This window comes from Aulostomus chinensis, chromosome 5 (assembly GCF_037954235.1).
Source record: "Aulostomus chinensis isolate RoL2024-O1b breed Wild chromosome 5, RoL_Achi_v1.0, whole genome shotgun sequence".
Classification (NCBI taxonomy): Eukaryota; Metazoa; Chordata; class Actinopteri; order Syngnathiformes; family Aulostomidae; genus Aulostomus; species Aulostomus chinensis.
The window spans coordinates 8,281,256-8,308,983 of record NC_141324.1 but is presented as its reverse complement, the minus strand read 5'-3'; the positions used below and the strand labels follow the sequence as shown (position 1 = coordinate 8,308,983).

The 27,728-nt window shown below is 44.5% G+C and overlaps 2 protein-coding genes across 2 annotated transcripts; both read left to right on the top strand.

Moving 5' to 3' along the window:
• The first annotated feature begins 746 nt into the window (after positions 1–746).
• psmb11a (proteasome 20S subunit beta 11a) lies at positions 747–9,058 on the top strand. Its single transcript, XM_086204838.1, has 5 exons — positions 747–845; positions 2,638–2,709; positions 3,407–3,503; positions 4,156–4,263; positions 8,307–9,058. Exons 1-5 carry the CDS (start codon positions 747–749, stop codon positions 9,056–9,058), a joined length of 1,128 nt encoding a protein of 375 aa, XP_086060964.1.
• A 272-nt stretch (positions 9,059–9,330) lies between these two features.
• Positions 9,331–16,649, top strand: psmb5 (proteasome 20S subunit beta 5). Its single transcript, XM_086202864.1, has 3 exons — positions 9,331–9,606; positions 11,309–11,615; positions 15,976–16,649. The coding sequence occupies exons 1-3, from the start codon at positions 9,382–9,384 to the stop codon at positions 16,260–16,262; spliced, it is 819 nt and encodes a 272-aa protein (XP_086058990.1). The 5' UTR covers positions 9,331–9,381; the 3' UTR covers positions 16,263–16,649.
• The last annotated feature ends 11,079 nt before the right edge of the window (positions 16,650–27,728 follow it).

Sequence of the window (27,728 nt, the reverse complement as noted above, 5' to 3'; positions counted from 1 at the left end):
GGAGGCAGAGGGGAAGAAGGTGTTCCGGTACCTGCTGGTCTTAGTCCGGAGGCCCCTGTAGCGCCTCCCAGAGGGCAGTAGGCTGAAGAGTCCATGTGCTGGGTGACTGGAGTCTTTGATGATCTTCCCAGCCCTTTTCAGACACCGCTTCCTGTAGATGTCCTCTATGGCAGGAAGTGGTGCTCTGGCGATGTGCTGGGCAGCTTTCACCACCCTCCGCAACGCCTTCCGGTCCAAGACAGAGCAGTTCCCGTACCAGACTGTAATGCAGTTGGTCAGGATGCTCTCGATTGTGCAGCAGCAGAAGTTCACCAGGATGTCTGAGGACAGGTGGTTCTTCCTCAGAGTCCTCGGGAAGAAGAGGCGCTGGTGAGCCTTCCTGACTATCTTGGAGCAGCTGGTCGTCCAGGTGAGATCCTCTGAGATGTGGACTACCAGGACCTTGAAGCTGTTCACACATTCCACCGCCGTCCCCCTGATGAGGATGGGTGGGTGTGCTTCAGCGTTCCTCCTGAAGTCCACAATGAGCTCCTTGGCGTTGAGCAGCAGGTTGTTGGTGTCGCACCACTCAGCCAGACGATCTACCTCCTCCCTGTAGGCGGCCTCGTCGCTGTCTTTGATGAGGCTTATCACCGTGGTGTCATCTGCAAACCTCATGATGGGGTTGGAATCATCGACAGGTCTGCAGTCATGGGTAGAGGAAAGGACTCATCACACAGCCTTGTGGTACGCCGGTGTTTATGGTGATGGCAGATGAACAGTGGTTATCCAGCCGGACATGTTGGGGCCGGCTGGTCCGGAAGTCCAGTAGCCAGTTGCACATGAGGGAACTGATGCCGAGGTCTGTAAGTTTTGTGATGAGTTTTGAGTGGATGACTGTGTTGAATGCTGAACACATGCTGAAAAAAGCCTAAAATTGATTTAAAAGGATGAGAAAATTGGGTCTAAATAGCGATTTCACTGGTTTGAACTGTGGGATAACTTTTCTGAGCAGCTCAGCATCAACACTCCGCCAGTGCTCCATCACATCAAAACAAAGGTTCTTTTGTGTTGAAACTGCTTGGCTGGGATTGAAATAAATTTGATCTGATCGTTTGTATTTTATTGCTGAAGTGGGCTGCAAAGTTGTCACATCTGCAGTCAGCTGACACATTGCTTGATTCCATAGAAGCAGGGTTAATTAATAGATCGATGCTTGAAAAGAGAGTTTGGGGTTTGTCATTCATCTGTAGAGCAAAGCGTGCTTGTCTTGCTTGTTGCACTGCTCTACTGAAGATGGAGAGTTGTTCATGGAAAAAGTTGATAATTAATTACTAATTTATTCTCTATCTTCTCTCTGCAATGCATCAGTTTCTCTTTAATCATTTAATTTCTTTATTTCTCCATGTAGGAGCTGGGTCAGGAGCGACCTCATTTTTAGAGGAGCCACTTTATGCAGGCTTGCTCTGAGTTTGCTGTGTGAACTGTCAGATTTCCCATCACAAGAGTAAAATTTGCTGGACATTCTGGATTGAAGACATACAGCTGAGCAGCTTCAAGACTTCTACAGCTGAAGGGTCTGATTGATTGAAGTTAAAATCACCTTCAATGATGACTCTGTTGTTACTGGTGTGAGCGATCGAGATCAAGTCTGAAAAATCTGAGATAAAAGATAGGCATTGTTTATTTGGCCGGTAGACACACACACACAGTGTAAGGGGGCTGCTAAAAAGGATGGAACTGTATGGAAAAGATGTGTGTTCATCAGGCGTAACGTGTTGAAAACAAAGTGGTGCTGAGAGAATGGCTGTTCTGCTCCCACCATTTTTATCCGTCTTAGTTGAAAATGGACAACTGCAGTTTGGTGGGGAGGCTTCAGTGAAAGCCATTGGTCCATCAGTGCCATCAGGTCTGATTTCATAATGTGACAGTGTCGGTTTCATTGTGTTCCACCACGTCTCCTTGTTTTAACAGACATTCGAAATGTATCCTGTTCATGAAAAGTGTATAACCGGTGCCACCAGGAGGCAGCGGGAGAGGCGTATTTGCTGTCAGTCATTTGGAAGTGGAGCAGAAGGCTGCAGGATGACAACCTGCGCCTCAAAAATGATGATGCTCAGACACCTGCACTTCCTGTCGGCACCTTTGGATGGGAGACCCACCAACTTCCATTGCTTCTTACTCTGACCTCAGTATTCAGAGGTTCTTATTCTTACCTTGACTTCATGATGCAACTAGATTGTCTTGTTAATATTGTTTTGACGATTGAAGCTAACACGAGAGGCTTGTCATTCATGGAAAATTCTCCTATAACCACCATCATTGTGTTCTCTGATGATCACAACCTGTCAGGGAGGTTCTATTTCGGCTGCATCATTCATGTTGCTGAATTTGATTTCGAAATCATCAGCAGAGAAACAGCTTGATACCTGTATACCTTCATATTTCTATCCCATTAAAACGCACATACACAAATACAGTGATTCATCCATATGGCGTGTAGCCACATCGCTGAGCAGTGAGGCAGCTGCTTATGGCCATGAAAGTGGACAAAACACACACACACACGCGCACACACACACACACACACACACACACACACACACACACTCACAAGGGGCATTTCATTTCATGCAGGTTCCTCTGCTTCTTTATTAGTGCAAGAATAGAAAGAAGGTGAATGGGTCTGCAGCTCAGTACAACTCAACAGACGAGGCACCAAAAACACAGGTGAGTTTGGACTGAAAACCCCCAACTTTTAATGTGTGTGACTGGCTCACAATGGGTGGCAGTGGTCGACGGACAGACAAATGACAAAGAGGAAGCATGACAAAACAATCTGACTGGGATTCCTTGTGTATTTCCATGATGGACAAAGGCTAGGAAGCATTAAGAAACCATCCAACACCTTCATGTTGTTCCTGAAGGAACAGAGAGAACGCGTGAAGGTTCAACACCAAGGATACTGCTGCTGTCAACAGAGCGCTGGGTCACAGCTTGTGTGTTTGCACTGCTCCACAAACTTCAGTGCTGCTTGGTAGTTTGTGCAATAACATACACTGTTTATTCTGTTGTCTACACTGTTTATTCTGTTGTCTACACTGTTTATTCTGTTGTCTACATTCTGTTTTATCTATTTATTTTCTGTTGCACTCATTATTATTAGCTCTTGTTTTTTAGTCACATAGACTATATTTTAATTTCTAATCTGCCAAACAATTCCATCTGTGTTGTAATCCGGAAGCCAAGCAATGACATTTCGTTGCCAAATCTCATTGCTGCGTTTTTCTGTGCAATGACAATAAAGAAAGTCTAAGTCTAGTTTGCATAGATCAGTGCTGGGTGTCTATGCTTAACCTGTTATTGTGTGTGTGTGTGTGTGTGTGTGTGTGTGCATGTGTATGTGTGTTTTGTCATGTGTCCACAGTGGAAGTCACTCACAGTGGAGGAGAAGTCCAGATACTACAAGCAGGCGGACGAGGAGAGTCAGCCCCACAACCAGCAGCACCCTGAGTGGTACTGCAGTAAAACGTTTGAGCTGGTAAAACTGTCGGATCTTGTTTTGATCAGCTGATATCGGATGGGACATCTGACTTGTTTGTTTTTGTGTAGGGACAAAGGAGGATGAGGATGAGGAAGGCTGGAAAAGATCATTGCTGGAGGTGTGTTGTCCGATAAAAGGGTGATATCGTATTCATGATGTTCATCTGAAGAAGCTCTAACTGTCAAATTAACAGTGTGGTGAGTAGAAAGTGCAATAAAATGCCGTGGAATGGAAGTATGAAGTAGCATAAAAAGAAACGCTCAAGCGCCTCAAAGATGTACTTCAGAACAACTCTTGGGTGATTGTAGTTGTTTTCCACCACAGTTTGATTCAACATCACCCGAGAGAGGGGCAGCGACCACCTTGGAAGGCCATATATAAATCTACAGTACGTTATGATTATGATTATGATTGTGATTGTCATCGTTATGGTGAAAAGGAGCTGAGGACTCAGAGGGCTACACTGGTTCTCATTCCAAAATCGAGTGAGCAGACTTTAAACGTAATTCATTAAGAGCTTCACAGAGATTTATTACAAAAAATGATAAAATGCTTTTAAGATTCAGCCAAGCGTCGCTGGTGGCAGTCCAACAGTCTCTCTAATTTATCTTGTCCCTCCTGATCCCCGACAGCAACAATCCCACATTATGTGGGGGATTCAGACAAGGGAGACAGTCTCTCCATTGCTGCAGAAGCACCCAAGACACTTGAATATATCAGCCTGGTGTCACCAAGTATCAGTAAGCAGACACAGGCTGCTGTGCCTCCAATCTTTGACTTCTACAAGCTCCGGCGCTAATGCTCCCATGGTAAATGAGGTGGTGAGAGAGAAATGATCAAATCTTTAGCTGACTTCATAATTTGAGTTTGCTTTTATCGTTTCAAAATCAATTCAAAACTTTATTCTTTTGAGGCTGCGAGATATACCCGCTGCCTATGCACAGACATTTATGAGCTATGAGAAATGAGCTGGCTAAATGCTGCCATGAGAAGGACACAGCTGTCGTCTAACTTCCAGAGATACATTGAAACTCTCATCCATCATGAAACAAATACTGACACCATTTATGGTTCTTCCATGCATGCACATAAGAGGGGGGAAGCAGGTACTGTATGCTTAGAATGGTCCATTTTATAACAACTTTATTGCAGCATATCAACAGTGTACAGCACATAGAAAGCGAACAAAAACAACACTTGCAGAGCAGTAATCAAGATGTAAAAACAGAAGACAACATTTCACAGAAATTGTGTGAAGTGTGAAAAGATGTGTTGAGAGATGAATTTCAGAATGCATGTAGGATTTTTTTAGGTACAGTTTGAGCCCATCAGTGCTGTTGAGGAAACTGTCGCCTGCCGTGCTCGTATGCTGTCAGAGCAGCAGAATTTTGCATGTCGTGTGTTTTGTTTTTCTACAAGAAGTCGCTGAGCATCCTGTTGACAAATTTACGTACTGAGTTAAGAACATAATGGCGACTGAGCAGCAGTTGGGCAGCTTATCGCTTCTGTGAGAGGAACGCCGCCCTTCACGCACAACTCTCTTTGCATCCAGTGGTAGAATACTTTTCAGGTCTTTTCATTTACTGGATAAAAGGTTAAAGCACCTCTGCATTTCCCCTTTTTTTTTTTTTTTTTTTTGGACCCCAGCAAGTGTAACAGAGTTTCTCACAGATACATTGTAAATAGAAGTCAGCAGAAGCCACTGTGCACCCATTTAGGCCGAGGTAAAGGCCAGATGCCTCGGGGAGGGACTGGATAGTTTAGACAGCCACTGACGCTTGGGAAGCCTCCTGAAGGAACAGGGCTGTGTCATCGAGCAGACATAGTACTTTCACTATGGGCTGTAGTAGACACGATTCAGAAAGCTGCTTTTAATCTGTAAATTAAGAAGTCGTGCAGTTGTACACGCTTGCTTGCCTGACGCCACGTTTTAAGAGAAGACTTTGGGGTTAGCTGTTTCTGTCAGTACTGTAGCGTTTTGACTTGACAACAAATGTCTTACTTTATTCTAATGTAGGCCTGGGCTGGAAAAAAAAAGCAAAAATCTGACAAAGAACAAAAATAAATAACAATAACAATTAACAATCAACTTGAGTGCAGTAGTCAAAATGATAAATAATGAAGTGAACAATCAACTTCAGTGCAAAATATTCAAAATAAAATGAAAAGTAAGATACAAGTGTAGCCTGTGGCTTTTCATCATTTCACCCTCCAATATGGGCGGCACGGTGGTGCAGTGGTCAGCACTGTGGCCTCACAGCAAGAAGATTCCGGGTTCCAGTCCCGGCTTGGGCATGGGATCTTTCTGTGTGGAGTTTGCATGTTCTCCCTGTTCCTGTGTGGGTTCTCTCTGGTACTCCAACTTCCTCCCACCATCCAAAGACATCAAGAGGGGACGAGGCTGATTGATACTCTAAATTGACCGTAGGTGTGACTGGGAGTGTGAATGGTTGTTCGTCTCTCTATGTTGGCCCTGCGATGGACTGGTGACCTGTCCAGGGTGAACCCCGCCTCTCTGAGATAGGCTCCAGCCCCCCCGCGACCCTTAATGGATGGATGGATGGACCCTCCAATATCAGATAGTCTTCAAAATCTTTTCCTCCTTGATTTTCTTGAGGCAAAATCATCAATGACATCATCATATGACACTTCCCTGCCAACCCCATGGTTTCCACTCATAATGGCAAATCCAGTGAGGCGTTCTTGTGCCATAGATGATCGTACGTATGTCTTTACCAGCTTAAGCTTTGAAAAGCTAATTTTTTCAAAACTTGCAAATTATCAAATTAAATATGTCAAAATATGATCTACAAAGATACAATTTATCATATCTACAAAGCCAATCATTAGTCTGAAACAATTTGGGGCAATTTGGACATTTGATAGATTATTTATTTAAATAATAAACCAAAACACCAGTGTGTAATGTTGCAAGAAAACACTGGGTCTTGTGCCAAAGCACTGGGTCAGATGTTGCAAGAAAACACTCGCCTTTATGAATCATAAATGATGATGCAATCCTACTGATGTTAGCCAGCATTAGCTAGCAAGCAAAGAGTAAATGATCTAAAATCAACAAGCTTGTTCTCATGATTTGAGTCAACAACAACATACCTTTATCCTTCGCCATTTTTTCCAGCTCCATCTTTTTCTTTTTTGCCCTTGAGCGCCGCTCCTAAATTTTCTCTGAGGAGCCATGACCACACGGACTTTATAAGCCCGACAAGAGCTAGAAGTACAGAGTCACAGTGAGTGTGTGGCCCCCTCTGGTGATTGTGGCCCTAAACAACCGCATAGACCGTTTATGCCAGGGGCAAGTCGTAGCGTGGCAGCAGGGGTAAAGAAACCCTGTGATGGAGTGTTGGGGCCGGGGATGAGGAAAAATGAGAAGCGGAGACTTATTTTTTCATTACGCACTCAGAGAAGAACAGTTGAAATGTCAAGAATGAAGTCAAAGTGCTGATACATTTACTGAGAGTAAGAAAACCTAATTAAAAAACACCAATTCAGAGACATGCTTGGAGTAGTAATAAGAGCTGGGATGTAGAGCTTAGCTTTCCAATGTGGGAAACCAGGGTCTGAAACTCCCAATAACCTTTTAGATCAATGTGATGTCCTGTTTGCTCTACTCAGTCACTTTAAAAAGGCAACAAAACACAACAAATCTGACATTTTCCTCTATTCCAACTTTCCTACCAGTCCTGCTCAGTTAGACTTCTGATTAAATAAGAAGGAGAAATGGAAAATGGGAAAAAGTCAGATTTGTTGTATTTTACTTCCTTTTAAAGAGGCAAACGGGGCATTGCATCCGTCTTCAAAGACATACTGGGATGTGGCCCGGCTCTCTCATGCTAAAGGGCTACGATAGAACCACTTAGTGGTTGACATTTTCTGTAGAGGGCATTGCTGAATTTGTAATTGGATTTTCTTACTGCCACTGAATGTTTCAGCACTTCAACATTATTTCTGTCATTTCTAGCCATCTCCTGAAGTGCATGATGCAACATAATCTTCCTGAATTCGACTTCATTCTCAACATTTTTTTAAGTGCACAAGAAAAAAAAAATACTCCCCTCTCTCAATTTTTCCCCTCTTAGAAAAACAGTTTTTGTTTTTTTTCTGACGAGTCATCAAACTGTGTCAAAGGGCTGGTATGGATGAAGCATCCTGGAACAGGTAAAACTGAAAGCAATTAGAAAAAAAATGCAGCTTATGAACTTTCACTCAACGAGAAAGTATCCGACAGAACATTTGAGGTTAGCAGAAAGTGGCTTCTCTCAGCTTCCCTCTCACCGCACGCAAGATAAAATATCACTTGTGTCAACTGAAAAGCTTTTACACAGTAATGAGTGTTTTTGTGCAAGCTGTCATTTTTTTGGGGGGGGGCCTATAAAAGGGATGACATCTTTGGAGTCAAGTGTAGATGGGAGGGTGGCCGTCGATGGCAGTCGTCCTCACGTAAAACCAGTTGGTAAAACCATTTTGTTTACCTGAGAATTACTTCTGATCCATCTTCATTTCAGGAGCATCTGTACCTACTCCGCCTACATCCTTATGGCTTTGGAAGATATTTGCAGCTTCAAGGGCTCTCCTGTGCACCACAAGTGGTTTCCCGCTTCAACTTTCGAGGATACACCTTTTCATTTGACAGACTATTGCAGCCTTGGATATAGGAGACTGAATAACTCAGAAGGAAATAATGGCTTTCCCATGAACTTTTTTCTTCCGCCTTTGCCAAACACGTCCCATTTCTGCACCAGAGCTTTACCTCCTTTCTCCACAGCTAACAATCAAATAACAATTCACAGGCCCTTCGCTCTGTGTCATGGCACAACAACCCTGGGCTTCATTTTCCAAGGTGGCATCATTGCAGCAGCTGATACTCGTGCCAGTGCTGGAGGGCTTGTTGCCTGCCCAGCTGTGCATAAGATAACTCCAATTCACTCCCATTTAGTGGTCACGTCCTCGGGTAGTGGGGCGGACTGCATGCTGTGGGAGCGCATCCTGATGAGGGAGATCAGACTCTACCAGTTACGGCACAAGCGCCGATTGTCAATAAGTGGCACCGCCAAGCTCCTCTCGTTTATGTTGCACCCTTTTAAAGGGACTGATGTGTGCGTGGCCCTTACTTTGTGTGGTTGGGACCTAGAGGCACGTCACATGTCGCATTCTGAATCCCCACACAGTGGTCCAAAGCTAATATACGTGTGCAGCGATGGTGCTCGACTGCAGGGAGACATCTTCTCTGTGGGCTCGGGGTCTCCCTATGCTTATGGGGTACTGGACAGAGGGCTGATGTGGAGCCTGAGTAAGGAGGAGGCCGTCTCCTTAGCGAGAGAGGCCGTGTACAGGGCCACTCACAGGGATGCCTACTCTGGAAACAACGTGGACCTCTTCCACATCACAGCCCAGGGATGGAGCCAAAGAGAGAGGGAGGACCTGAAAGAGGAATATCACCAAGAGATGGAAAGGAGGGCAAAGTGGGTGGAGGAAAGAAAGGGCAACACAAGGATCCAAGATGGAGAAAATCACTGATGTGTGTGTGTGTGTGTGTGTGTGTATGTGTGTGTGTGTGTGTGTGTGTGTGGCTGAGGGTGACCAGGGTGGCAGAGCCTCTCCAGATGTGATTATCTAAATAATTCCTATACTTGAAACATTTTACATAAAATGGCATTATTTATCCAAGCTTATGCCTTGCAAGTATGAAACTTGACTTGATAATACTTCTCAACCCCAGCACTGCACAAAGGCTTCGGCCCTCCACAAACACAGGGGGCGCTGCAGGCTCTACTTCGACTATGACTTAATCACATAGAAACGGACGGCGGAAGTTGCTTGCTCATCGGACAGTTTCAAAGATGGCTCTTGCTAGTGTGTTGAACAGTGATTGTGCGGATTTTTCATTTGAAAATTGTCAACCTTACGCCTTCGGTTGTGGTCCCGGAGAGAAGGGCCTGGGATTGGAGTTTACATCGGGAGACAACCTCAGTTTTTCCGTCAGAAATCCGCTGTGCCCCGCGGGTGAGGATGGCGTCGAGAGGAAAATAGAGTTTCTGCATGGAACCACCACCTTAGCATTCAAAGTATGTATCAAAGTGGGTCGCTGTGGTCAGCCGGCATCACCAAACTCAAATGACTTTTGTCTGTGTAAAAACATAACACGTATAAAATCCTCCAGACTCTGAACGCAGTTCTGAGCAGACGTTAACACCACAACTTAGCGTTAGCATGCTAGCATAGCTACAGACGGCCATCTCTTCCTAGGATAAGTCAGCTCCGGCTAACAGTGTTGTTTTATGTGCTGTTGTGGATTCTTCAACAATCACACGAGTGTTGAGTAACGTCAGATCTGGATCCAAGGCTCTTTGTGCTACGTCGACAGAAGCGCCGTTAGCTCTCCCGTCAAACGGCTGTGCGCGTCACCGCATCGGTCGCCCGCATCCATGCAGGATGCGTGTTAGTTTGGTTTGACTTGATCGGAGTGTCACAGTAAGTGAAGTAATGCTTAAAGTTGAATCGTCACTACACGAAGAAAACCTTAGAATTCCTCCTAAACCTCAGCCACGTCCTCAGATTGTGCAGTGGAAATGAGCTTGTCATTTTTATCACGGCTGAAAAAAACTGTATGGAAGGTTAAGATCAAGTTTTTAAAACTTGGATGGAAATACTGAATCCGGTGTTTGGTGGACTTTAACGACACATGAAATGTGTTTAGTGAAGTTACTAATTTTGCCAATCAGACGTGGCAGCAGGAGCAATACATCATGTATTTTAGGTCTTAGTATAAACGCACACACACCTATCACAATACATTTTTCATATGACAGTACATTTTGCTAGTTATCAGGTATTTCGTGTAAAGATCGATTTTAAAGCAGTTTGTATCCAGAAGTAGTTTCCCTCCCTCATGTTGTAGGTTGCTCAAGTCTTTCTCCTTACTGGGCTGCAGGCTAATGGGGTTGAATGGCCTAATGCTGTTGTATGGTAGGTTGACGCCATCTCAGATGCTGATTGAAACAGATTAATATAAGGGTTGTTACAGTAATGACTGTATTGTTGCATAATAAGTAGAAATGAACTCAGTTTTATTGACCTCAGTATCCTGCCAATTGTGTTAATGTGTGAAAATAAAAGCGTCACCACTATATTTTAGAGTTTGGGACAGCACGGTGGTGCAGTGGTTAGCACTGCCACCCCAGACACTTTGTCTTTTTTCAATTACTGTGTAAACAAACACCCAGAGTGTTTTTTTTTTTTGTCTCACTTTGAAACAATGAAATCAGTGGAGTTGCAGCACCGTCCCTGCATTCATTGTTTTCAGGATGATATGTTGATACAAGATGAAATCACTCTAACCCAATTCTGAAATCCCTGCGTAGGAACGATGTGGCTGATGGAAATCTTTGCAGTCGTCATCTCCCTCTGACTGTCGGATCAGTCGGATTAGTCTTACCCTGTTATTGTGACTGTCAGTTGGCTGTTCAAGAATTTTGGAGGCGGGGGCACAAGTGTGTCCTTTCACCCAGCAGCTCTCGGGCAGAGCTCAACCATGTATTTCTGATAATTGTTCATTTTTGCCCAGTAAAAACTAAAGCTGTAATTAAATTGAACATATTTAGCATAAAGTAAAGATTCTTTCAGTCTTTGATATGAAGTCAGTGTTTTCCCAGTTCACCTTGATAGGAATAGAAGGCTCCTGTAGCTCAGAGGTGCAGGGACCAGCATAGATACCATGTTTTTTTATTATTGGAATGAATACGTTCCTCTTCTGCTTTTACCTCTCAGTTCCAGCATGGTGTTATCGTGGCGGTGGACTCCCGCGCCACAGCGGGCTCCTACATCGCCTCGCAGACGGTGAAGAAGGTGATAGAGATCAATCCCTACCTGCTGGGTACCATGGCGGGAGGAGCTGCTGACTGCAGCTTCTGGGAGCGCCTGCTGGCCCGCCAGTGCCGCATCTACGAGCTCCGCAACAAGGAACGAATCTCGGTGGCTGCAGCCTCCAAGCTGCTGGCTAACATGGTGTACCAGTACAAGGGCATGGGACTCAGCATGGGAACCATGGTGTGTGGCTGGGACAAGAGAGGCCCAGGTAAATGCCGATGTGGATGAGATCATGTACATCAGACCAGCTGCTCTGTTCTGTAAGATTCAGCTCATGCTGATCTGATAGCACTGCTTTTTTATCCCCACAATGCCACTCCTCCAGCAGTCATTTTGTATCTCAAGTTTTCCAGCTCTTTCCATGACCTTAACTTTTAATTAACTTTGTAAAGTCAAGGAATACCATCCATCCATCCATCCATCCATCAGTTTTCTATTGCTTATCCTGTTAAGGGTCAAGGGGGGGTGGAGCCTATTCCACTAGCCTTTGGGCGAGAGGCGGGGTTCACCCTGGACAGGTCACCAGTCCATGGCAGGACCAACACATAGAGACAGACAACCATTGGCTCTCACAGCCACGCCTACGGTCAATTTAGAGTCTGGATTAACCTGGTCCCTCTTGATGTCTTTGGACTGTGGAGGAAGCTGGAGTACCAGAGAGAACCCAGCAGGAACAGGGAGAACATGGAGACTCACACAGAAAGACCCCGTGCTTGAACTCGGAACCTTCTTGCTGTGAGGTGACAGTGCTGACCACTGTACCACCGTGCTGCCTATCAATACGAAGGAAAGAAATACGAAAAGTAACAATACGAAAGTAACAGTTTCAATGCCTGGAAAAAGGCATTTTAAAGATACTTGAGGAGTCAGACAGGCAGCTGGCTTCCTGATAGGCTATTGTTCGGTTCTGTGTGACAATCCAAAGTGTGTGTCCCTGGTTTTGGCTATATTGGACATGTTCGTTATGTATGATATCAAATGGGGGGTGGCCCCGATCTTCTTTTGAGCAGATCATCACACGTGAGACACCTCACAGCACAGGAAAATCTGGAAAGATAATCTTTAAAACCACCAGATTATCAGGCCTTTGCTGACTTTGTTGGGAAGGCGGGGGATTGGGCCCTGTTATCTTTTAGTGTGTGAATGATAGCTTTAATCGGCTCCCTGGGGTTCGGAGCCCATTTCTGGACTGCATCAAAACCATAAAATTAATCACCAGTGTGTCATTTTAGTATGTTATGGGTCCCCAAATAACCTCATCATTATCGTGGTAAAATGACACCTTTCTATTTCAGGCACCTTAGAATTGGACCCAGAGCTCCACGAAACCTAGACTTAGATGACAAAGGAATCACAATTAACCCATTAGTTGCTGAGATTTGCAGCTCTTTGTTTTGTGTGGTGTGGGTGTCGGTCATCTTGCAAGTAAAAAATTTGCAAATTGGAAATGTCGACTAGATGTCTTAAGGATGACAAGTGCAGAATCCTTCATGCGTTTGAAGGGTGTTAGGTGAGTTTTCTGACTAGCTGTTGGATAAAAACAAAAAACACATTGAAGTAATGTCTTTATTGACCAAACAGCATCAGAAATGCTGTTAAAAACAAGCAAACCAAAAAAAACCCAAATGGAATCCCATAATTAAAAGATAAAACTCGAAATAAGCATAACGTGTCCCCTCAAATAGACACACATCCGTAGTTGCCAGAGTGACACACTAGATGGCACTGCAGCCTCACTCATTTTCTCTCCTTACTGTAAGCTGTTGCTCGTTGATGCCAAGCTGTGAGAGGCTGTACGTCACGGAAGGTGTGCGTAAAGAGGCGCTGTGACACAGTAATGGGTAATCGATGAGGCTGGGACCGCGGGCCAGTGGGAGAGCAGCTCCATGATGGACGTTGGGTCCCAGCCCCGGACAACTGGCCTGCATACATTTTGCCTGTACAGTCTCTGAGATTGATGCCAGCCTTATTTGGAAAGCGGAGAGCTCGGCGCAAACAACGGCAGCTCGCCTGTATGCCAACAAATGTAAATGACACATGTTAAATCCCGGGCAATCCACTGAGAAAATAATGATCCCTGTATAGGTTTAGTAGGTGGGGCGCCTTACCTCTGCAGACGCGGTGCCAACGCTCGACTAGCGTGGTAAATGTCATGTAAATGAAATCAATCGTGATTAGGTGGGAAGCTCTTTAGCTGGCTACAATCATGTCATGAGCACTTATTTCCTTTATGGAGTGTCTTAAAGCTTCACGCAAAATGAATCAAATCTGTTGTGGCGCCTTGGCAAATGTGACTGTGCGAAAGAATATGACATTAGTAATCAGGCTCTAGTGAGTGCTCGGCGGTAGCTAAGTGGCTTTGCTGTTGATGCAGAAAAAGCAATAACATTCCATATAGCATCCTCTGCTGCTAAGGTGGTGTGTGATGAAATGGCATGTAGCTTTTTGATGAGAGAAGTGCTGCTCTTTTCTCCCACTGACCCAGCTGTGTACTCTGAGGGAAGACAGATGAGTGACGCTGACCCATCGGATTCAAGCCACTCATCCACCACACTGCTGCTCCTCACCTAACCGGAGACGCTGTCAGTCTGGCCAGCTGCAAAGAAATAAACAGACTCCCATCAGCTGAGTGACGGAGTCTTTTGGCGGGTAGTGCTCCACCATCCTAGCAGCACGCCAGATAGTTTTGTTACACAAGACCATCTGGAAAGTTCCCCATAGAAAGTGTTTGGAAAAAGGCTGACAGTCATATACTTAAATACCCAGCAGGTGATTGGATGAACCATCTGTCTGTCACAGGCTAACTTCAACCAATGAGATCAACGAACTTGCAAAGAAGTCAAAGCCAGTTGGTAAAAGAGAGAAAATGTCTTTTCCATGGAGAAAAGCCTGTCGTGGTTTTCTTTACTCTCCTTTCATAGAAGAAGTAGCATTTATGCTAACCTCCTCAGAAGCCCCCATTGTTGTTTTGAACAGGCATTCTCGCTGTTGTCACAACTAATGCACGACCGATCTCCTCGAAGGACACCGATTCACCGAACCACTCTCGCTTCAAATACAAGCAGGTGACTTGCAGCCTAACAAGACGGATTCTCATATGATCTTCAAATCCAGCTGCTTCCGCTTAAACGTTAGCTTTATGAATGCCTCACCTCTGGCACGTTTGAAAGCAGCTTCTCACTCTGTTTGAGGTGCCATTGAGCAATACTGCGTCAGCCTCAACAAAGATCCCAGGTGTGTGTGGAAAGGAATGGAATGGGCTCGGTGGTGCCGCTCTGCTTCTAAACTTGGACCTCCTAAAGAGTCCTCATCCACCTCTGTCAACTACGCTACTCAACATGAGAGGCTGCCTTCACAACTCTCTCTGCCTGCCTATTATGATTTTAACGAGTCCCTTTACAGTTTTCGAGAGGAACAGGCAGGTCTCAGAATGGCAAATTAGCCCCATGCATAGTCAGGCGTTGGATGATTATCACGGCAAGCAAATGACTGGCTGAGGAAGCTGCAATTTGCCAGTTGAAAGCCATGGTAGGCCCCCCCCCTTTTTTTTTTTGCTTCTTCAGAAAAACAAGTGGCTCTCTATCCCTAATAGACTGTCACGAGTTTAGCTGAGGAACCACAAGTGAGAATCTGCATTCTGAGTGCATTTCAAAGTGTGTATTAATGTGGGAGATAACAGTGAATATTAGTTAGTTTTATATGCGTGTGTTCCCATGTTTTTGAGTAGAGTTTTCACAGGTTTTCGGTGGTGAAGCACCATGGAAAAAAGCCCTTTTCACAGGCTGCCTTTTCACCATCTGCATCTAAGGGTGGCTGTGGGCGAGCTGACATGCTGGTGCTAGTCACTCGATCCACGTCACTCTGGGATCAGGCCTGGCGAGCGTGTCATGGTGCGGAACAAAATGTCTCTCGTGTGTCCACGAAGTGTGGTGTGGAGTAAACTGTCCCTCACAGGTCCATCAGACCATTGAGGGTCTGCAGTGGGATTACATGTTTGTGTGGTGTGTGGGGTGGGCTCACTCATCCGTGTGTCATTCAATGTCACGGTGAAGGACACCCCTCCTCATATCAAGCATGTCTGTTGTGGAGGGATATGAAGGCGCGAGATGTCCACAGGATGTGAGCACGCTGTTTTTTTGTCCTCCCCCTTGAGGTGCAAGGTGCAGTTACCTTTGCAGCTCGAGTTGCGGGTCGATAGTTAATTTTTGGCGTGTTTGCAGAGATCAATAAGACCTGGAGCAGGGCCCCTGGGCAGACAACGATGTGGCCCGCGCCTTGTCAGCAGGTTCCGTGGCCGGCTTCGTTTTACTTGAAGAGGATGCAGCTGTTCATATTTGCTAGCCTTACTTCACTTGGAAAGGTTGCAGCTGCTCATATTCTCTCTGGAGGAAATGGCGTGTGTGTGCTGGGTTTGTGTATATTTGTGTGACAGTGTTGGTGTTAAATTTACACCATCTTAGTTTTCCCGGCAAATCTTTACACCCGAGCGAGGAAAAATACACAACCCTCTTTTTATTGTTAACTTTCATTCCATTTCCTCATGACTGTTCTCTGTCCTCCCTCCTCAGGGCTGTACTACGTCGACTCAGAGGGGAACCGTGTGTGTGGCGACCTGTTCGCTGTGGGCTCCGGCTCCATGTACGCTTATGGTGTGATGGACAGCGGCCTGCAGCAAGACCTGACGGTGCAGGAGGCATGCGAGCTTGGCCGTCGCGCCATCTACCAGGCCACGTACCGCGATGCGTACAGTGGAGGGCAGGTCAACCTGTACCATGTTCATAGCGAGGGCTGGACCAGGATCTCCCAGGAGGATGTGCTCATGCTGCACCAGAAGTACAAGGAGCAGGCGCAGTGATTAAAATCAGAAGCTCAGCGGAGGAAGTGGGGAAGGTTGTTAGGAGATTCGTTTATTCCAATATCCAATGTTTAAGATGTTCTGAATTGTCTGTAGGGTTGACACAAATAAAAAGGACTCATTTACTGATCGATTTCCACTAGTCTTACATCTGTGACCCATTTGGACTTCTCGCTAGCTTACAGCGTCAGCAATTGTACATTCTTATGACAATGCGGATGAGTTCCACTCACACTGCACAGTCTGAATTGAGGGGGCCGATGACTCAAACACGCTTTAATGCGGTGTGGGAGTAGAGTGGTGCTTGCCCTACATACATTTCATTTGGAACATACCCTGGGAAACTACGTCTTTATTTCTCAATAAAATCTTTGTCTTTTTCCAAGAGCATTGTTTGATATTTTCCACACAAGTACTGAGTTTACCTTTGTCACACAGTAGCGAGTCATTATTCTCTCTGAGAATCTACGTTTTTATGCAGTCATCGTCTTTGATGTAGTCATTTTGCTACCGTTTGCTTACATTTAAGTCATCTGTTCCCTCACTTAATGGTATTCTGAGGTACATCCAAAGCCAGTTTTATCTCTGCTGTATGTTGTGCATTTATTAGCAGCAGTAGCTCTGTCTAAATGGCACTATTTAATTGCATACTGCCAGCCTCGGTAATAGTGCCTCCTGAGTTGTAACACTGTGTTTTCTTCCCCTCATTGATAATGTTCCCTTCTTCTCCTCACGTTGTGCAAATAAGGCTTTTAATTGGAAGGGGAAATGCATTCTTTAATTCCTCTCCGACACACTTAGCTTCTCAATGCGTAATGTTGTGTGCCACCCTGCCATGGTGTTTTACAATGTAACGACCTACGCCGGCAGTGTGTGCTCCTCCAGCGGGTTTTATGGTTGGGAATAAACACTAATAAAGGGGATGAGGTAGAAATCTGAAGCCGCTGCCCTTGCAAACCATGGTTAAAAACTAGTTTCACAGGTGACTAGTTAGCAGATGGAATGGGAATGGGATTTCGATAAATGGTAATGAGCGGGTGATGTCAGTGATGCCGCTCCAGGTAAATGAAGTGATGGGAGCTGCACAGTCAATAGAAGCCATGGTGATTATGCATGCATGCATTGATATATGGTACAACAGAGTAAATATAGATAAAAGCATGAATACTCGGGAAGAAAACTATCCTCTAGTGATTTTACACAAATGGACTTGGCTGGAAACGAGAGAATCAGAGGAATGGTGAAGCGCTATGTTCTCTGGCGCCATGAAATATCCAACATGCCACTTTTTCCCTGGAGAAGTTTGGGTGTGATTTAAGAAGAAGAGGCAGCTGCAATTTTGTTGTTGTTGCCTACGATAGGATTTCGGTATAGGAAAGTACCTCAGAATATACAGCTTGTTACACGCGTCGCAATATATTGTCATGATCATGCAGAGTAGTAAACATACATGTGTTCAGTAAATCATTCAAAATATTGCAATATATTGCGATACCCTACATGGTTTACTGAAAATATCAGAATGGTGCTGAAAATACACGCCTGTTCAATCACATCGACATCACTCATTGAGTCAAAATGACTGCAGTCAAAATTTCCATTCCAGTTAATTAAAATGTTTGCAAAGTTGTGCATTTGTACACTGTTGAAGAAGCTGAATCTTCAGGCTCTGAAACTTAATAATCAGACTTTTAAGTCTTAAGAATTGATCCAAAAACGTGTCTTGGTCTCATGAAGGATTTGGTCGGACGTAGCATTTTTTCGATTTACAATGCGATAACTTGTCTGTATCACAGGAAGTGAGTTTCAAGGGAAGGGAAGTGCAAAGTAAGAGCTGTGGTATTAACCTGAGTTCACACGAAAGTTTGACAGAAATTAACAACAGGCCTGTGGGGACTCACGATGCAGCTCCTGACGAACATGGAACACCTCCCTAGCAATCGCGCGCCTTGAAAAAGGTCCTGAAATTAACCAGTTGAAACCGACGGGAACACACTGAACACTCCTTATAGCTGCCTTAACTAATAAAGTGCATGTAAGTTATTTTGTTACTCACTGAACAGTAAAACAATATACTGTGGTACTTGGGGCTGGATTATCGGTACACTACCATGAAAAAAAAGAATAAAGCCATATATGGCTCTGCTGATTTTATTGCCCAACCCTGGTCTGTAATAAGTGGATTAGATGGTACAGCTCAAGCGTAGTGTTTACAGATGTAACACACAAACCTTTGTCTTTTTTCCTAAGATGATCCACACACCTCCCCTCCTGCCCTGTGGATGCAGCCTATAATCCATGCCGTCTTTATCCATCCCTTCGCTCAGTAATCAACTATTTGCTCCACGCTCGTCCACAGAAGCGCAGAATTGTACTAACTGGTGCATTCGGCTGAACCGACTCGCCATCTCATGCTGGTCCACGCTGGTACTACATTTGAGGAGTTTTAGTTTGATTGTAAAATTTTCTCAGAGACATGAACCTCATCTCACCCTTCTGACCCCTGATCAGTCTGCGTACCGCTTTTAATGCTGCTTGGTCCATCAGCATTTACAAAAAGAACACTGTCCTTTTTGTAAAAAAAGGCTCCAAGCTAGTGATTGAGCAATAATTTGTGTCTACTGAGCTATTAAATCCAATGAGACTAGGATCATTTCCTCTTGCACTTCTATATGATTAGAGTTGCTCTTGAAACCATGGAAGATGCTCGCTGATGGACACCAGACATTTCAGTGCTTGGACTTTAAAGGCTTGAAACAATATTCTTTCTTTTATGGAGTTGATGAGGAGACTGCAGCAGACCGGTCCCCTGACTGGTCCTCTTGCGCCATCAGCTGGTTCTGACTCAGGGCTCTCGATCACCATGATTACAGGCATTTATGTCCCCCCTCATCAGGAACCATAATAACTTTGTTCCGATTAGAGTATTTCTGCCTCATGCCCCTGTTTCATTGGGTCCATGGAGTGTAAGAACTAGAGTCGTTTGTCCAAGACTTCCAGTGGCCGAGCTGGCCGACTTCCTGTTGGCACCCGACTCACATGAATGGGATAGATTAATTCAACCACACAGCCCCTCCAGACTTTCCCCGTGGTATTGGAGCAGATGAATAGATCAACTTCTCAACAGTTTAACAGCTGTTCCTAAACGTGAGTAAAACACCTTTGGATCACTGCGATGAAACTACCCGTTCATGCCACGGTGTGAATGCTCCATCCTGCTCTGTAGCTGCTGCTGCAGGCTTGCTCTGAACTCATTCACATTATACACACATCTAACCCTTCAGGAGCTCTTATTTTGCGGAGTGTTATTTAGTTGTCCCGTCTGCCCTTTCGGCCTGTCCCGTCATGTATGGCAGACACCCTAATGGATTTCCACCATATTCAGAATCACCCACCCTTTCTGAGTGTGTGACCTTGGCATTGGACCAGCGGCGTGGCAGCAGACTAGCCAGACATCCTATGTCTGGCATGAAGATTGCAGGTTGTCAACAGGTATTTTCAGAATAGCTGCTATTATCAGAACCAGCTTTCAGAATATTTTCAGAAAGCTTTACGCAGAGGGAAAGATGAGGAAGGCATGACAAAATCAAGAAAATAGCTTTATTTTCACCAAAATTAGATGGTATGTTATGAGGAAGACCAGCTGGCGATATTGAAAGGTGCCAGCATGATGATTTTCACACAGTCAGAAAATAAGGCTTGTGCCTACATTGTGCCATCTGTCAGGTGGTCATATGTGATTTCACTCCTGGACACCAGATCACATCTGAACGTGGACCAAAGGGGGCTCAGACGGCCTTTTTGAATTACACACACACCCCGTATATGAGATGTTATTTCCCATGATATGATGCTCGAGTTTTGTAATTGGATCTTCCAAAGAAAAAGAAAAAGCCAAAGCATGGGCGGACACCTTGGTGATTGAGTGTCTAGCAGCCATTGTTTATTCCTGTTGATGCTTCACCCTGATGAAAAACAAATGAGAAGTCTATTTAGCTTAGGTAATGGCTCCCGGCTGGCTGCTGCCTGTCCACCCCGAATACTCTCCAGGTGTCATCTAATCAGTACACCCAAGTCCTTAAATGCATGCCAGTTGTGACAAACAACAAAGCTGGCATGAGGATAATTACATCTGTGGTCCCTGTTCATCTCCTTCCTGGGGATACTGGCGCAAGAGGCAGCCGCTGCCTCGCCTTGGTGGAGTGGTGCTGTTTTTCATCCCTTGCGATGACAGCCGCACTTTTGTCATTCCTGCCACGTGCTCACCATGGCTCCTTCACTCGACTCAAGACTCTTTTTCTTTTCTTCCCACTCTCTTCTACCCTGTTTCCCAGCAATGTGTTCATTTAATTCAGTTACACGGATGAGTACAGCTTGGCAAATTTAACATTGCTGCCTTAAGTTCTGTCCAATCTGAGCCTGTTTTCCAGCACTTAAGAGCGTCTGCCAACACAGCTGCCCCTTGATGATGATGATAATCACGGGGGGGAAAGTGAGGATGAGGAGGATGATAGTTCCTCCTATTAACACAGACTGTCTGTGCCTCAATGGGCCCAAAGCGGTGGGGTGTTTATCCCTTGTCATGACACCTGACTGTATAAATGGGGCCTGTCGGTGTGTTTTATTGTCAGCAGCAGGCCTCCTCTCCTCCTGGGCAAGTAGAGACAGGGTCAGGGAGACTACAGCGAAAGACGTGGCAGTAAGAGCAATGGTACCCACCACGGTCACTCCACTTACTCGCATGTAGCTCTTGGCCACATTATTTTATATTGTACTTCAGCCTTGAGTACGTGGCCCTCGGGGTAAAGGAAAGTGAATTGGGGATTCTGTTGTTTCAGAGTATCAATGGGCTTTTTTCCCCGACTTTAGTGGCAATTCAGTTCTGGTTATGTGGGCACTTACATTTGTTAACTTGACGCTTGGTAATAGGTTGTTGTGCTTTTCTCTTGCCTGACCTTGTACGGCGCTGACGTGCTATACTTCACTACTGTAATCCTTATTTGTTGAATATTTGAATGTGCAGGATGAGGAGGGTGTTATCTTTTACAAATCACTGATGGCTGTGGTTCTACAGCACCAACTGTGTGAGATGCAGCTGTTATTCTCCGTCTGGAAGTCTGTGCTTCACAATTCTGATAGAAGAGCACAGAACTACAGTGTGAGGTGCTTTTTTTTTATTTATTGATTTGAAGTGTCACTCCAAACCGCAGTCTTTTTGACAGAGTAGCCAGCCCCAGCGGAAGACCCATCTCAAGAGGGACAGCTCTGCCAGGCTTAGAACCTCCATACCCACTTTCTTTTTTGCTCTCTTTCACCTCTCCATCCGTCCATCCTCTTCCCTGTTCGATATTTTGGCTTAACCCCTCTGTGGTGCCCTCTGCCTGTTGCCCATATCCCTTTGGCCTGAATCTGCCCTCATCCGTGCCACCCCGCACCCATGCTGTTGAGAGCGCCAGTGGGTAAATGGAGGCATTAATTACCCACCTCAGAGCTTGCTACCCTGGCTCAGCCCTTTCAGCTTCCTGGCTCTTCACTGGCTTCACAATTGTAATTCAGCTGGGTGCCCAGGACGTGAGGGTAATAACAGAGGGTACCCGTCCAAACGGACGATCGCCCACTGATAGATAATCTGCTGGGCAGGACGTGACGGAACTGATGTGAGGGTGCAGAGAGTGACTCAGAAGTGATTGACGTAGAGTTTTGGCACTGGGATTATGTGTGAGAGAAATAATTTATGACTTTCTCTTCCAGAGCCGAGACGAATGCCAGAAATGAGTAATGACCTCTTGCAAGTTCAGCTTCTTTGATCGCAAACAATAGCCCAGGTTGTCACGGCTGTGGAAATGACGGAATTGATGGTGTAATGAGAATGAGGAGCTAATGGACTAAATCATGGAAATGGCAGTTTAATTAAATACCAGGACCTTGGTACCAACAACAGTATAACATCTGAGACGACCTGAAGGATCTACATATTTCCTTGTTGCTGAGCGATGGAGCTGTTGGTAAATTGGTCCTTTGCTTGTCATGTGTTCTTCACGCTGCCCTCTCGTGTAATCATGTGTGATTATGCCTCTGCGTTGTGAAAGCTGGAGGCTGGAGGCATTATGTTTTCAGGTTGTTTGTCCACCGTCCAATTCCTGGTGATATATCAGAACGTGACACATCAGGATATGCCGTCATTTTTGGCTCAAGTGTCCACTGGGTCTCAAAGATGGGCTGAAAAGATTTTGGCGGTCAAAGGCCAAAGGTCACTGTCTCCCACACCAACGCAATATTCTTGTTAACACAACATCTGGAGGGAATTTCTTCACATTTGGCTCAAATGTTCAGCAGGTCTCAAGGATGAATGAATGAATGAATGAATGAACCAATCAACCGATCGACTTCCCAGGTTTTATTTTTTGGAGTACTTTTCATACAGAGAACATGCTTCATACAATAAAACAACAACCAGCAAACACACTATTAATAATGTATGTAGTACAAACCTCCAGTGGCAAAAAGAAACGGTGGTCAAAGGTCACGGTGCATTGTCAGGAGACTTCAGGTGTCTTGAAAGATATTGTCAAATGTAATGTATTGCACAACCGCAATGCTGCATTCCTAGTTTTACTTAAGTCTTGAGTGCCCTGCTGTTGGCCTCATTTGTGGTACTCAGGATCTGATGTTTTCATGTAAGCAGTGGAAAACTACATTTGTCCCCTCAAGCATTTCCCACCTTTCCCTACTCTGAGCCAGAGCCCTCAGTCCGTTTACCGCTGATCCCTCCATCAGCAGCTTTTCCTTCTCCTCTCAACTTATGTCTTGTGCCTCTCTCTCATTTCCTTTGCTGCACAGCTTTGTAACATCCATCCTATCTCTCACTCTCTCTCTCTCTCCTTTCCCCATTATACCTCCTTCCCTCCATCTAACCCACCCTCTCGCTCCCTCCTCTCCTTTCTTAGCTCAGTACCAATCTGCTCTCATTACGCTGATGGCCCTGATGATTCAGTTGAATGGTACACTCTCTCCCTGGTGCCTCTTCAAGGCCTCTCTCTGCAGCCCGCTCATGCAGCAGTTTTTTCTTTGTAAGCACAATGACAGTGTGGCACCTGGTGCTCAACTCCATGACCTATTGATATGATCAGATAGGCTACGGTTCAGAGGTTTGTCTTCTGCTGTGTTCCTCATTTATTTCAATTTTATCGTATTTGATCACGGTGATGAATTTTAAGCAGTTTTGCAATATCGTTTTAACTGTGTGCTTTATCTTCTTTTTGGTTGCATTTATATTCCAGCCATGTTTTTATTGTCATTATATTTCATCCATATTTTCATTTTCCTCCCCTTTGAACCTTCCATGTGCATTTGTCTCCAAGTCTCTGATTCTATTTCTGTATTTCAGCTCTTTCACTGTTAGTCAATTGCTTGTAAAGCACATTGAATACCAATTTCTTAGTTTGAGAGACGCTATTTGAATAAAGCGTGATTTCTTGATTGAGTGTGTTTAGATACTAGTCCAATGCTGGATGAAGCACACAATTTCTTTGCTTCCATATGAATAGAAATACCCAGATAAAATAGTGCTCTGCTAAAAGTATCCATTCAAAATTCTACTGGAATAGACAAGTATTAGATATTGAGTTTATTTAAGAATTGCTCTGTGTGTATGTCAGTACTTTGGAGAATTCAATCCTGGGACCACTGACCTCTGACAGTCACGGTAAGGTCATGTGTTCCAGTTGTACTTCTCTGATTGTATCATCTTGAAGTTGTTAGAGGAAGTGCAACCAGGATGTACCACTTTTCCACATCGCCGGCTTCTTAAAATAATCGCCTGAGTCGGTATTTTTCAAGTTTTTCAGGAAACACAAAAAAACTGGAGACAAACATCATAAGGAGTTGTTTTAAGCAAAAAAAAAAGTCAAAAAATGACTTTAGCAGTTATTTTAAGAAGGTGACGATATGCAAAATCTTCAATGTGACGAGTCACTGAGACTGTGCCGAACTCGGTACTGGAGTTAAACTGCAGACTTTCCACCACTGCTTCATGCTAACTACGGTGGTGATTTCTTTTTATTTATTTAATGTGCCTCTCACACACATGCATCTTCCTTCACATCTCGCATGCAGGAGCTCCCTTTTTGATCTTTGCACGTTGAAGGCCAGCATCGCTTTCTGAAACATGGCTGCCTTCGATTATTCATTCCTAATGGGGCACATTTTCAGCGGTCAGAATTAACTGCACTGCAGATGACTCCTTGTTGCCTGCACTCAGCTGCTACCTCTGCACCTTACTGAAATGCAAATGGTGCAGACTGCATTTGATGCCGAGCCCCATTTTACTACCCCCCCCCCGCCCCCACCGTTGATGCCTCCCCATCTGGCTGTGCATTAATATAACATGAAATGTTATATTGTACTTTATGTTGTGAGAGACTGTTTGAACCACCCCCCCGTCCTCAGTTCCAAAACAAATGGAAGGGAGGGAGGCAACCAACCAACCACGGGGGGAGGAGGTGCAGGTGGGGTGGGCCCATTGCCAGCAACAACCATCACACAAACAACAACACAACTTCGATTTAAAAACACCCTGTAAACTTTTTCACACACATTGCGCGGCTGGACAAAATTTAACTTCTATGTCTGAATTCTCTCTATTGCTCTCTTAAGCGCGCGCGCGCACGCACACACACACACACACACACACACTGTACTGTGCGCATCATTCAGTATTCAGTCATTACCAACAAAGCCAGGGCTGGCAATAAATCAAACACATGCCTTAACCTTTAGAAGAGATGCAGGCTGTGGTGGTGGCTGTCACACCTCCAGAGATCAGTGCTCTTCCATTCAGTTTTGCATTTTTGGATTGTCTCTGAAACGCAAGTTGAAGCAGACGCATCTTGAACTGATTGAAGGACGCGATCTGGCTTCTCTGGAGTCGGATGCTTCCTTTTCAGTCTGCTGTTGAAGAAACCTTGTAGAAGAAGCAGCACCTTGCACCTTTATATTCATTTTCTTTGACTGTAGTTCGTTAGTTTATGAATTCACTGAACACGACTGTCTGAGGTTTAATTGCAGTTGTATGAGGCTGTAGCGCTCGACTCAGGTGATTTAAGCTAAATGCTCATAGGCTTTTGCTGCCAGACCCACATTTTTTTCTGCTGGGCAAAAAAAAAGAAGAAATTTTACACTGATTCTGACTCTTGTCCAACATTAACATAAGGTGGAAAAATCTCTTTTTTGCGAAGTCTTTTTTTCATGTCCATTCCAATGGACACCAATATCGCCAAGGTGGGCGTATGTAGTCAAATATCATAAAAGCATAAAAGAGTTTTTCCACATAGAAATCAATCAGGTATGGCCTGAAGAGCTGAACTGAATGTTGGTATGTTTTTGAGTCTTCGTATCTCTGAACATGCACGTGAACTTGAGGGTAGGGAACAGCAGTGAGGTCATCACCAGGAAATCCCAGAGCCTATCAAGGTCTCGTGCACGTTCAAAACCTTGCACGGACTCAGAAACATGCACCCACAGGTCATACCTGACTGATTACTTTGAGGAAAAACTCAGCCTCATTTTTCTTAAGTTTTTATGACATTTTACGCCCATCTGTGGCATCCATGGGAATGGACATGAGAAAATACTAATAAATACACGAGTTAGCAAAAATGTATTTCTTTATGTTTCCACTTTGTTTTTATGTTGGCGAGGAGTCAGAATCAGATCCATTTTTTTATGCCCAGCAGAAAAAAATGTGGGTCTGAAGGAGTTAATAAAAATACTCGTGCTCATATTTGACTGGATAATCAGATCCAACCAGCATCCAGCAGTGCTGACGTCATCCGACTGCAGAGCACTTGTTGGTTTAGAGCAGTGGTTCTCAAACTTTGTCTGTCATTCCCCCTTTGGAGGAAGAAACATTTTCATTCCCCCCCACGCCAATTTTTTTTGACAAAATAGGCCATGTTTAACTTTATTGACATATTAAAAATAACAAACATTCCTTTAGTTTTTCAGAACTAGAAAAAATGAAATAAAATGTGTTTCATCCCTGTCAAATATCTCTCCATTTTAAAAACAGACCTGACAACAGTTGCTATGAAAGAGGTTTAAAGCGCGCTTTGGTTCCGCCGCGAAAAAATCCGACATCCAAACATGACCTTCCACCACCACCAGTTCTTCAGGTCATCTTTGAGTTCCAGTGGTTGTGTCAGCCAGTTGCAAAAAAACAAACAAACAAACAAAAAAATCCCCTCAAGGTGTTCTGAGAATCTCGTTGAGGAAAAATCAACGGACAGACAACCTGAAAGCGTTATGACTGTGGCGGTTCTGCGGGTGTCACTACAGAGGCAAAACCTTCTACAGTTATGCTGATCGTGCTTTATGAAATATGAGGGTTTTACATACAAAGGAATAAATCGCTGTCAGACCAACTGTTGGGTATGAATTCCAGGGAGGAATCAAGTGTTAACTACGACAGTGCTGAAGCCAGACGGATTCATCCTCTGGAAACAATGGAGTAAATAGGAATGGATTTGTAAGTCAACAGATCCATTGCGTCCTGAACATCTCCCATGGATGGATGGGGACAATTGGAGCCCATTGGGGGGGGGTGCTGGTCTTTATAAACTTTTCAATCCGTCCAACAGTTTTTGACACGATTCAGTCCAGATGAAAGTAAACAGACCAAAGATTGGGTGTTTGTTGCATGTTTGTGTGTTCGATGTAGATAGCAGGAGTTTGATGACACGTGCGGATCACGGCCAGAACGTCATGTCTTAGCTCGGCGCTCATTAGTCAGACGTGTGTCTGCCGCCGGCAGGGGAGTCGTGATGACAGAAGTCCAAAGGGGAAACTTCCTTAGCCAACGCTGGTGAACTTGAGAATATGAATGAGGTGGAACATAGAGCAGAGCTCCAGTTTGAGACCATTTCTCTGGAGGAGGAACTGGAAGCAAAGCCCTTTGGTCACTCACCTGCCAAAGGATTTTATCAGTCAAACTGCTGGTAAAAGTCACCTCAGATTCAAATAGACTCGTTTTCCCAGCCTGATCTTGGTTGTGTCTGCTAAAATATCTCGTTCTTAAGGCCTGCAAGGCAATGCTCTCGCAGAGCACTTGTTATACTAATTTACTGATTAAATTAAATTAAATTAAAGTTTACAATTTTGACATCTTCAGTACATTTTTTGGCACCTTTCAGTTCCTTAACACTTTGAGGTACAAAACTCTTTAACTATCAGATTTTCCTGCTCTTTAAGAACATTCTTACTTGTGTTCTTCTACATTTCTACCTTTTATACTTTTTAAAATATTGCAGGTTTTGTACCCCCCCTTTTTTAACAATGGAGGAAAAATTCAAAACACTTACAATTTTGAATGTTTTTGACTCCATCATACTTTGATTGGTAGAAACCATTCAACCATCCAGCTGTTCAGTGCTTCAAGGGCTTAAAACTTCTCAATTTTTAACATTTCCA